Source organism: Branchiostoma belcheri, unplaced genomic scaffold (genome assembly GCF_001625305.1).
Source record: "Branchiostoma belcheri isolate BF01 breed outbred unplaced genomic scaffold, Haploidv18h27 scaffold434, whole genome shotgun sequence".
In the NCBI taxonomy this organism is placed as follows: domain Eukaryota; kingdom Metazoa; phylum Chordata; class Leptocardii; order Amphioxiformes; family Branchiostomatidae; genus Branchiostoma; species Branchiostoma belcheri.
In genome coordinates, this window is record NW_017804059.1 from 32357 (window position 1) to 45563 (window position 13207).

At 40.3% G+C, this 13207-nt stretch overlaps 1 protein-coding gene and 1 pseudogene across 2 annotated transcripts in view; both read left to right on the forward strand.

The window, feature by feature from the left end:
• LOC109478388 overlaps positions 1-1796 on the forward strand; it is a 21292-nt pseudogene extending 19496 nt beyond the window's left edge.
• LOC109478387 (tetratricopeptide repeat protein 28-like) overlaps positions 1-13207 on the forward strand; it is a 21142-nt gene that overhangs the window by 3751 nt on the left and 4184 nt on the right. Inside the window, exons 1-3 of one of the 2 annotated variants that reach the window (XM_019779916.1) lie at positions 9582-10057; positions 10452-10661; positions 12186-12476. In XM_019779916.1, coding sequence (XP_019635475.1) covers positions 9646-10057; positions 10452-10661; positions 12186-12476 — 913 coding nt within the window. In that variant the 5' untranslated portion in view covers positions 9582-9645. Of the gene's footprint in view, positions 1-9581; positions 10058-10451; positions 10662-12185; positions 12477-13207 lie in introns of those variants that run through there. The other variant, XM_019779917.1, reaches the window with a different exon arrangement.

The following is a 13207-nucleotide window of genomic DNA, read 5'->3' on the forward strand; positions in this document are numbered from 1 at the left end:
TATGAGGCAGCTCTGGAGTGGGACAAGAAGTACCTGAAGATGTGCCAAGAAAGTGGAGACAAGACTGAACAGATGACAGCAAATACAAACGTAGGTGCTTCCTACAAGGCACTGGGTAAACTGGACCTGGCCAGATCACACTATCAATCAGCAATGACCATCGCCATGGAGACAGGAAACAAGACTGCACAGGTGGACATTTACTTGGAGCTGGGTGATTTACACAGGGAACAGCTACATGAACCACAGGAATCGCTCAAGTACTACACAGAGATGTTGGCACTAGCCAGGGACTTGGGGAGGAAGGGCAAGGAGGGACAAGCTTACAACAGACTGGGACTGGCTTGTAGGGACATGCAGGATTATGAGGCCGCTTTGGAGGGGAACAAGAAGTACCTGAAGATGAGCCAAGAGACTGAAGACAAGACTGAACAGATAATAGCTCATCAAAACATAGCTGGTACTTACATGGCACTGGGTAAAGTGGACCTGGCCAGATCTCACTATCAATCAGCAATGACCATCGCTATGGAGACAGGAAACAAGACTGAACAGATGGACATTTACTTCGAGCTGGGTGATTTACACTGGGTACAGCTACATGAACCACAGGAATCACACAAGTACTACACAGAGATGTTGGCACTAGCCAGGGACTTGGGGAGGAAGGACAAGGAGAGTCTAGCTTACAACAGACTGGGAGTGGCTTGTAAGGACATGCAGGATTATGAGGCAGCTTTGGAGTGGCATCAGAAGAGCCTGAAGATGAGCCAAGAATGTGGAGACAAGACTGAACAGATATCAGCACATAGAAATGTAGCTGGTTCCTACAAGGCGCTGGGTAAACTGGACCTGGCCAGATCTCACTATCAATCAGCAATGACCATTGCAAAGGAGACAGGAAACAAGACTGGACAGATGGACATTTACTGTGACCTGGGTGATTTACACAGGGAACAGCTACATGAACCACAGGAATCACACAAGTACTACACAGAGATGTTGGCACTAGCCAGGGACTTGTGGAGGAAGGACAAGGAGAGACAAGCTTACAACAGACTGGGAGTGGCTTGTAAGGACATGCAGGATTATGAGGCAGCTCTGGAGTGGAACAAGAAGTACATGTACACCATGTACCTGAAGATGAGCAAAGAATTTCTGGAGACAAGACTGCACAGATATCAGCAAATAACAACATAGCTCATTCCTACAAGGCACTGGGTAAACTGGACCTGGCCAGATCTCACTATCAGTCAGCAATGTCCATTGCTATGGAGACAGGAAACAAGACAGAACGAATGAAAATTTACTTGAAGCTGGGTGATTTACACAGGGAACAGCTACATGAACCACAGGAATCACACAAGTACTACACAGAGATGTTGGCACTAGCCAGGGACTTGGGGAGGAAGGACAAGGAGAGTCAAGCTTACAACAGACTGGGGCTGGCTTGTGGGGATATGCAGGATTATGAGACAGCTTTGGAGTGGCATCAAAAGGACCTGACGATGAGCCAAGAAATTGGAGACAAGACTGGACAGATATCAGCACATCAGAACATAGCTGCTACCTACAAGACACTGGATAAACTGGACCTGGCCAGATCTCACTATCAATCAGCAATGACCATTGCCATGGAGACAGGAAACAAACAAAAACAGGAGGTCATTGCCAAGAAACTGGCTTATCTGTAACAGTGTAGTGGACTACTAGTAGCCAGGCTACAGTAAGACTTCATTTACCATTTACAATGTAATTCAATCAAGTTACAGCACAAAACATCTGTACTTCATCAACAGGCAAATAGTTTGTTTAGCAACAGGTAAACAGAAATGGGTGTTTATACCTAGTAAATCACAAACTACTTTAAATATAAATTCCATAATTTTCTGGTGCTGACAAGGACCTTAAATTACAACTGGATGAATAGGTGGTAAAACTACTTGTTTGTCACGTTAGTAATAAAAACTCTCATAATACCTCCATGTTTAAGGCCACACCGATTTATATTGTTTCTTTTCTGACTTTGCAATAATAAAATGGAGCAACCTCATACCTTTGACAACTTCACAACTTATAAATTATAAATTTGTGTTAATATTGATTTACATGTTAAGATTATCATTTGTATGACTTATATTAGTCTCATATTCTCAACCCAACAATATTCCCCTCTCAAAAAAAAGAAAGCTGTTTTAGAATTTCACCCATTTAGTCAAAATAATGTGGTTCTGTTTAATGATGTTTACTGATGCTGCAAAGAAATACAGTTTAGAGTACTTTTGTTTGACAAAAAAGTCCATTAAACTACGTACAATATTCATGTACATACCTGGTACTGTAGGTCAGCAGCTCTCTGATAGTATGACATAGCTTGCTCTGGTTTGTTCAAACCCTACAACACACAGTCAGGTACATTATAAATGGCTCAGTTATAAAACTACTGTGCAGTCTGTAACACAACATTTCTCTCTACAAAAGCAACTTGAAGGCAACCAAACAATAAGTTGATTATCTTTATCATAACATGAATGAACATATAGTGACCACTTCAAAATAGGAACAAAAGCCAGCAAAAAGTACCTTTTATATAATATAGATTAGCCATATAGATGAATGTATATTCTTACCCTTAGAACTCCTGACATAGACAGGCAGCCATGGCAGGTTGTGTCTGCTCAATACGAACCTAGGGTTAAAATAAAAAGTTGAATCTTGCTTTATATGTTATTAAACTTCACAACAACATTCACAGCATATATAAATAAGATGTTGTGTTGTGAAAAGGTCTTGAAATACATGCATGCATAATGGATGGACAATTTAGGTGCAGCTGCCAGGTAGACATCAGAAATACCTACACAGCTCCAATGCTACATGCATTAATCTGCATATACCCAGTACATGGACCAGTGCAGGTCAGGTGCAGGTAGACATCAGAAATACCTGCACAGCTCCAATTTTACCTGCACTGACCTGCATATACCCAGTACATGGACCAGTACAGGCTAGGTGCATGTAGACATCAGAAATACCTGCACAGCACCAATTTTACCTGCACTAACCTGCATATACCCAGTACATGGACCAGTGCAGGTTAGGTGCAGGTAGACATCAGACATACATAATGTACCTGTACAGCTCCAATTTTACCTGCACTAACCTGCATATACCCAGTACATGGACCAGTACAGGTTAGGTGCAGGTAGACATCTGAAATACCCGCACAGCTCCAATTTTACCTGCACTAACCTGCATATACCCAGTACATGAACCAGTGCAGGTTAGGTGCAGGTACATCAGAAATACTTAATTTACATTCAAATTCTACTGAAGCATTCACAGTCATTATCATTTGATTGCATTTCAGCACCAAGGAGAGAAACTCATAAGTTTTGTAACATGAAGGATAATGACATAAAATAAAACCTCCAGTGTGGATGGCTCCCAATAGGTATAAAGAGGGGCAGTGTCCATGAATTCATCCATATTTAGTAATATCTAAATCTTAACTCTCAAGTAATACCAAACTACCTGCAACGGGGGGAGGGGGGGCTATAGATTACTAGTATACTTAAAACATTGAAACATAGTCACTGTGAATAATTTGCAACTTGAAGATTGAATATAATTAAAGATACTCCAGTCCCCACAGTATTTGCTACTTTTGAGCATAATGAAATGATTCTTTCTCATTTTTAACTAGTATCATAATCTGATTATCATGCTACATTGTATTGTATCAATAAATAAAGAGAATTTCTCACTTGGGACACTAATATTGGCTTAGCAAGCACACACTGTATGTCTTTGATTGGTTAGTAAACGTTGAGATCACATGACTGGTAAATATTAACTGCAAGTAATTTTAGCAGCCAACTCTACCCAGCATTCCATGCCTGCAGTACAGGCAAAATGACAAAATGGCTGCCGCAAAAAGTGTGGACAACTTTAACTCTACCGAAAAAGGTAAGGAATTCTCTGTTTGCCTCTAAAGCATTTAATCTAATGGCTGAGTAGTACAGTGATCTGCTATGGTTCAGTAAGGATCAATTTTCACAACAAAAGGATGGCATCAATGAACCAAAAAAGAAATGTACACTATAGGGCAAAGTTCATTTGGAAAAGTTGGTGAAGATTTCAAATTAGTTGATATAGTTTAGGTTGCACTATTTCCCACATGACTAGCTGAAACATTGTCAGACCACCACAACAAACCATTTGTGATGAATTGTATTGCTACAAGATTGCAATGTAGGGGAAAACAATCTGTAGTTTGGAAGTCAAAGTCCAGGATAATACACAGACTTACTGGAGCCAATATTATTAGACTGCTAAGTAAATGGCTCTCTAAAATTCACTGCCACAGCCAATTTTTACTTAGTATTGACTAAAAAACACAATGAAATCAAACAATCATGTTAACATCATAATTCTGTCATGTCTCATATGCTCACCACCCTGAAAAAAAAAGCAACCGTTACATTACTTTTTGATAGTATTTAGAAGCCACATGTTTCTTGAACGTTTTTGCCTGGAGGCTAATTGCGGGTAATACTATCATGAAACAAAAACAAAACTAGAAAGGCCAACATTTGCTTCGGAGCAAATGTAATATTTCACTCCATCTCCCTCCCCATACAAAAATAGAAGATTCTGAATAAATCATACTGCAATTATACAAGGACAAGCTTTTTGAATCTCGACAGATATTTACAAAAATGGCACTTGGCCATTATCTCCCTTATTTTTTACAAAGATACAACGACAAGCACGTTAAATCTCGACAGCTTTACTTTACACTTATCTCAATCTCAAAGTTATATATTGCAGGTATCTAAATACTACTAATGACGAAATTGCAACTACTACTAACGGTAGCAAAATTTTCACGGTCTGAGAAACATGGACATGTTCACGGATCTATATATTCACGGTGGTGACAGTTGCAGGAAAAAGAAAGTCCAGGAATTATTTCCTAACTGTAATGATAAGTTCACGGTACAGAGGTGATAGTGAAACCGTGAACATAGACCTCCCGCTTGCGTTACGTTGCGGTACAGTGAAAAAAATTGGGAATTACAGTAATCAATTTACAGAGTATGTTTGCTTAGTTTCCAGATGTTTTGTATCATTGTCGTAAACTTAGCTTTAAATTAACGAAAACCGATGCGCCATCCATACAATCAAATCAACATGGCCTTATTAACAATCACATAAACTATGAAGCCATACATTGAATAAGCTATACATATAATATGATTATCAGAACCTTTATTATTAAAATCATGCCAGTGAGCTAATTGCATGTACAGAGTGAAAGAAAGTAAAGTAAAGCAGTAGAATTTCTGTACTAGCTATGATAGTACTTCATATGATTCGTCCTCATCGTCATCATTCAATGTGGTCTATCTCTTGCTACTAGTGACTGGTAATACCTCTGTAGATTCTTCACACTGGCAGAGTACCGTACTCCTTCTCTCTTGTCAGCTCAATACTTTTGTGACAACATCAAAGTGATTTTAGTTTGTATGGAAAAATACAAAAGACTAACATTCTAAGTTATTGACATTCTTGAGTAAGAACAATCAGTTTTGAATGTTACAAGCAAAACAACGAAAATAAAAAAATGTTGAAATTGTTAAAATGCAGAATTGTTAAAATTGTTAAAACTGATAAAATTGTTAAAACTGATAAAATTGTTAAAAATGTTAAATTGTTAAAAATATTAATGTCCGATGCACTGGGGTTCGAACTTGCAATGCCTGGGATTGCCGCCTTGCGCGTTTCCAACCGAGCTAACTCGGTGCGATACACATCACTCACTGCATTGTATGTCATAAAGTAACAGCATGGCGGTATCGATCGCTTCAAGGCACCAAGACTTTCAACTATTAACTACGGGGTTTCCTTCTTTATCAGGTTTGCTTTTGAACCACCTTGATGTTACTTAACTATCAACCCGGCTAGCAGAAGCCGCCGGCTCCTTTAATATTACAGCCGCTCCCTGTCCAATCTTCGAAAACTGTCGGGCATGCAAGCCCTCGACGCTCGCCAGGAAGCCGTCTCGCGATGTTCTCAGCAACAACAAACGAACGCCTGTACACTCTACAATTTTGGTTGATTCTTCGGAGACCGATAACAGAACCTAGATAATACTAGTTGGTAAAGATTGCGGAAAATTGTTGATACCGTGGCGCGCGCGCCGACGATACACATTACGTACCGCGTAACTTTTTTGTTTACACGCCGGGCGCAGGTCATTGACCTCCAACTTGCGTTGTTCCAACAGAGAAGAGCAAAATGTCTGGCTCCCGCAGAACGTACCGCACTCTCCCGCTGGACGTACCGCACTCTCCCGCAGAACGTATCGCACTCTCCCGGAGGACGTCCCGCACTCTCCCGAGGGAAGTCCCGCACAGCGTCCTGCACTCTCCCGCAGAACGTCCCTCGAAAATCGATGCGTATTTCGTGGCCTGTGCTGTACCTACCAAAACACTTGAGTTCATACTGTCAAAATGGAATGGCTTTGAACAGGTGTTAATTGAGTTAATCCAATCAAATCCAACAGCCAATCAGCAAGAAGAATAGATTGTTCTGCGTCAGGTTCATGCTTGCATGCCCATATATGGGCATACCGCCGAATTCCTTTCTTATTACGTCACGCGCGTACGCCCCCACAGTACTTTCCTATGGGGACCGCTAAAAAAGCAAATAAAACGATTGTAAAAGCTTGTATCAAAAAACTTCAAAAAACGCGGTATTTACCCACTCTACCTCTATACGAAATTCCAGGTAATTTCGCCGAAAAATGAAGGAGTTGAATCAATTTAAAGATGTGGCAGGAGGAGAAGGAGAAGAAGAAGAATCATCAGTAAAAACAGTATTTCACTCCATACTGAAGTATGGAGTGAAATAATGACAGGGTAGACAATGAGTATTACAATATATGACATGTGACTAGTCTAATTTTGACACTAAATTCTATCTCATTGGGTATGACTTCTTTTTCTGCGGCAGTGGAACATGAATGATTCCTTTTTTTTTAATAACATGGATTTTGAGATGTTGAGAGTACAGAGTTAGATGTAGTTTTATTTTATCTTTCTGACAGTAGAGTATATTTAATAATTATCAAACACATTAACCCCACAGATGAGTCTGCTGTCTTGCTGGTCCATACTGAGTATGGCAAAGACAAAGTTGGAAGCTCATTCCTACACCGACAGGTGGTAGGAACAATCAGGGAGCATGAACCAGACATACCTGTGTTCAGTACTGTTTTACAAGCTACTGAGAAGGACAAACAAGATGCACAAGAAGATGGAGTGGAGCTGATACTGCCTAAACTTGAGCCAGGTGACAAAAGGACTGACCCAACACCAGATTGGCTCACATTTGATCATCGCTCCAAATACCCAGACCTTCCGACAAAGGTAAGGAGCATTGTGGGACATGCTGATGTCACAAGTAGGGCTGCAATTAACATAAAAGATGGCCGTTGCCCAGAAGCAAAAGTCGTAACCTTATTTATAATGACACATCAGAAGATACTCAGGGGAATGAGATGGTTGCTTCTGTAAATAACTCTGCCCTCCAAAACGCACAAGAAGCTGATGTGGTCTTCTCCGTTGGAAACAAGGTATTTGATCACTTTGAGAACCAGTTCAGAGCTACTGACAAGCAGCCAAAGCATTTTGAGTTTCTACCAAGACCATCCAAGAAGTTTGAGCACACGAAAGCAAGCTACAAAGACACAAAGACAATGATGGTTCTGTCTATTGGTAGAGTGAAGAGTGTCCACAATCTGAAGGGACATGAGCTTGTTGTTAAAGCCTTGGACACTGCGGCCGGAAAACGGAATATGGAGTGTCGTATCAGAGGCATCAATGAAGAAGACTTCCAAGCAAGTGATAAAGACAATCTTCAGACACACTTCAAGACAACACATTTGAAGCGAACCCTTCATCCCTATGCAACACTGACAGACCTTCACAATGACATGTTCAAGGCCCACCTTGTGTTGATACCTTCCGAAGAAGAACCACTTGAACTTGCAGGACTAGACGCCATCGCTGCAGGAATTCCTGTTCTTGTTTCCGACAAATCAGGACTTGCAGACTTCGTGACCAAGATATCACCAGAGTTCTGTTATTCTGTTGTCGCGACTGAGGGGGATGAACAGGACAAAGTAAAGCAATGGGCCAAGCGTATTGAACAGTCACTGAGTAACTGTGAGACAGAGTTTGAAAGAGCAGCAAGATGCAGGGACAAGCTTCTGTCTGCAAAGTACTGGGAAGAGTCTCAGCAGCAGCTCATCTGCAGCTGTATACAGACAGGTGAGTTGCTATAATACTGAATCAGGGCTATAGCCAGCTTGATTTTTGTTCTGCCAGCCAATGTTCACCATTGGATGTGGGGAGGTGGGTGCACCAAAGTCACTCACAATCTATGGGGGTCCAGGGGTATGTTCCTCTGGTAGATTTGGAATTTTCAAGCCTTCGAAATCACAATTTCCCACATTAACAAGGCATATTGTGGCATGTGGTTGACTGTGGTTCTCTGTGGTTCTTAGCAAAATTTAGCAACATAACAGTTTTTAAATATCATGTTTACTTAGGTCAACCTCACTCAATTGAGTCAATATAATATTTCTATCAATCAGGTGACAGTGTACAACAACCATTTGACGTCCAGACAGGAAGTGCACCTCCTAATATGGAAGAATCAATTGATAGGAGGAAACCATTGCAATCAGGTAATAAGAAGTGTCAGCAATATACTAGTATTCTTCATGGTGGTTTAGTGGGCCGCAAGTATGTAATACTACATGTATGTGCTCTTGGAAAGAGGGTCACTGTAGGCTAGGTCAGTGCAGTATGAATATTAAGCAGGCCAGAGCAACCCACGATAAACATGCTATAAAGTCTATTGCCACTCTTTCTCGAGGGTAAAATGTTTAAAACTGGCCGCAAGTACTGGCCGCAAATGTATTGTACTTGTATCTGCTGTTGATCACTTTTGAAGTGGACAGCACATGTACGTATGTAAATCATTCTAACACAATAATTATTATATGGTAAAAGATTTGATGTTAACTGTCACTGAGCATGTTACTTTCTGATATTCAACTAGGTGGGTCATCTAGAGAGGCAGATGAGGACACTGTGGCTGAGAGGACAGACCAGTCTGGGACTGAAGAAATGGGGTTAACAGAAACACCTGACCAACCAGCTTCAATTCTGTATCAAGCTTCACCTCAACTTGTTGGTATGTTTAAAAGGTTGTGATAATGTTAGTTAAAATGACAACTTGAAAATTATATTATCACAGCAACTACACTGAGCAATATCATGTTATTGCCATTATCACATTCAAGCAAATCTGATGCATGGTGAGATTGGGAAAATTTGTTGTCAAAGTTTTAGACATATATAATATATAATACAAATTATCAATATCTGCTACATAATACTCATGGTAATTTGCCTAATCTTTTCTTGTGATATAAAGTAAAATTTTGTATAATCGTCAGTTAACTAAGGTAGTAAAATGCCTATTCTGTTTCCAGAAGGGCCTCCCCTGCTTCCTGTTGTAGTGGACATAATCACCCAAGTGCTACCAAGTGTTGAGACCCCAGGGGACATGCTGGACTTTGCTTCTGCATTAAATACCCTTTCTACTGTAACAGGAAATGGAGATGAGACACTTCCTAATAGTCTATTGAAACAGGTAAAGGGCAGAGTAAAAACCATCACAGACCTAAAGACAGTAACAAAAGCCATTAAGGAACTAGAAAAATTTAAAGGCATCAAAGTTTCCTCTTTGAAGGAAGGCAGCTTGATCTTCTACCTACAATGTACAGACATGTCTGGGTTGGGTGATCTCTGGTTCATGTACAAAAATGGAGAACTGGACAACCTGCTGCACAGTAGTTTGGTAAGTGTGGAAACTCTACAACAACTCCACGCTGAGAGCATCTCTGTGAAGTCAACCATCAACATAGAGGACTTCAGGAAGGCCTTGGTCCACAACCTTACAACACCTTCTACTAGAGGTACAACATAACTTCAGATTAAATTTTTCTTAGCTCTTTCATATCAGGTATTTAATTGATTTATTGCTTTGTTATACTTTCACAGCTATACATTGCACAATGCAGATGGCTTATTGTTTTCTTTTGCATAAAATCAAATACATTTAAACAATCCAAAGATTTCGAAACAAATTTGAACTGCATACTACATATTATAAAGAATATGTTGGCAGCTGAAGAGTCAATGTTCATAAGGACTTAATAGACTTTCTAATTGATGACGATGATGACATATAAAAAGCAACCTAACAATAATGTAAATGTCATTAATGCTTAGTCTATACTACTATATTATAATTTCAATAAAATGTGAACAGAAAATTTGCTAAATCATCCTCTCTGCTTGATGTTTAAGGCAAACCCACATCAAGACTACCCCAGGAGTACCCCCTCTACCAGCCACACACCCACACCACTAGCCGTGTGCTGGATGTGCTTCATCTGGATGGTACAAGCCTGACAAGGTCTCCAGGGAAACAACAGGAGCTGCACATCCCATCCACTGCACAGACTGAGGACAGTGAGGATCATCTTGGGACCAAACTTGGTGATCAGCCAGTAGCAGGTAACTTATGAATAAACAGTTACCAACTAGAAGAAGACAGTTGTACTGCCAGGAGTAACATTTAGCACGTGTATGCACGTGTATGTGTACAGATGTCAATATCCTATACTTGTTTCATGTATACATATATTGTATATTAATTAGATACTCCCACTTGCCACTATACAGCATTTTACCTTACATGCTACTCCCACATTCAACAGTACGGTGACATGCCACTATCCCACATGCCACTGTCCCACATGTCACTGCCCCACATGCCACAGTGTCTTACATTTTGTACATGTCACTGTCCCATGTCCTACTGTCCCACATGCCACCATCCCATGCCCTACTGTCCCACACGCCAGTGTCCCATATCCTACTGTCCCACACGCCAGTGTCCCATATCCTACTGTCCCACACGCCAGTGTCCCATATCCTACTGTCCCACATGCCACTATCCCATATCCTACTGTCCCACATGCCACTATCCCATATCTTACTGTCCCACATGCCACTATCCTATATCCTACTGTCCCACATCCTACTGACAGTCCCACATAATCTGGTGTGTTACGCCGAAGGGCGGCTACACCGGCTATACATGTATACATATTAGATACAGATATCCTACTACCCACATGCCACTGTCCCATATCCTACTGTCCCACATGCCACTGTCCCACATTTCACTGTCCCACATTCTACTGTCCCACATGCCACTGTCACATACATGTATCCTACATGTATCCTTCCAAAAAAATATCCCATATCCTACAGTCCCACATGCCATCCCATATCCTACTGTCCCACATCCTACTGACAGTCCCACATAATCTGGTGTGTTACGCCGAAGGGCAGCTACACCGGCTATACATGTATACATATTAGATACAGATATCCTACTACCCACATGCCACTGTCCCATATTCTACTGTCCCACATGCCATTGTCCCACATGTCACTGCCCCACATTCTACTGTCCCACATACTAGTACCACTGTCCCATATCCTACTGAGCCACATAAAATGTTTCACATGCATGCCACTGTCTTACAATGTAATATGCTGCTCACAATTTCCCACATGAAAGTGAAACTGTCCTACTTGCTACTAGAAAAGCAAGCAAATGCAGCATAATTGCATGATTGTACATCTTCCTCCCCATAAAAATTAACTGTAATTCAGTTCCAAACTCAAACAAAAGAAAAACTTTCTGTGAACTAGCAAAGAAGAGAAGAGCAATATATTCCATCCATCAGTCTTATGGTAGGGAGTGAAATATAATTATCATAATGATTATGCTACCCCCATTTATGCTATTACACAATTTCCTTAAAGTTTAGCAAACATGCCAATCCTATTTAACAATCACTTTTTCCATGACAATGTGTTTACTTAAATAATACAAGAAGACAAGTTGCCATGGCACAAAAAATGAAGGTGGTTAACTGATATTTGGCAAAAACTACTGTGTCTTTTTTTTTTCTCTCTTGCCATGTCAGGTGAAGTAACACGTACATGTACTTCATGTTTATGCAGGTGCCAGTGTATCACCTGTCAAAGGTGATCAGCACAGATCCACAGATGTGCAGGATGAACAGATGACATCTGAGCTGGCCTTGCACACTTCCGTTAGACCTAAAGACATACAGAGACTAAGAGCAGGGAGCAAGTTGTCTACAGCAAGCATTCGTTCAGGGGCAAGCCACGAATCAACAAGAACTACACACTCAACAGGAACCAGTCAGTCAGCTGATACTGGATACGCCACTGCAAGCATCTTGTCTGAGGATGACAGATCATCTTTAAAATCTGCTTTTAAAATTAGAGGTAAGATTCAGTTTGTCTTCAGACACACAGAATCAACTTCAAGGTGATAAGAGTCATCAAGACTTATGTATCTGATCTGTTTTTCTTTTTTAGTGTTATGAAGAGAATGGTATATAATACTTAAGGCAATATTTTTCTTAATCGTGAATAAAAAACTACTGTCTTAACCCTCAACAGTACACCTTCCCGAACTGATTAATCTGTACACCTGGGGTCCACGCGGACCCCAGAACAGTTTTTTGCTAATTTTTAGAAATTATCAACATGATACCAGCTCAATTGTTTTGCAAACTGATGTGGGAACCTCTGTGTCCACATTACATACAAAAATCATACATTTTGAACTTTTTCTATTTTTTGGTGAAGAAAAGAAGACAAAAAGAAATACCCGATTTTTAAACCCATTTCAGACTGAAGGGGCTTTTGAGGCCCAACTTTGATCTCAGATAGCGGCGCAACGGCTTGCGCTAGAAGTATCAAATTTGGAGACCTTTCCTAAAATGTCTCTGGGAAAAAGTTCATATTAGTTTAATACTAGTAAGTTGTATGTTTTTTGTTGTTGCCATGGCAACGGGTTTCTAGCAGGCAGTTTTTTTGTAAAATAGAAGTAATTTTGGTTTAAACATAAAAATTTTCTGAGTTTTATATTAAATTACACTTCTTTTCCAACATTAATAACATCTTACATAATTAAATATAAGTTAAATCATTTAATATGCATAGAATATGCT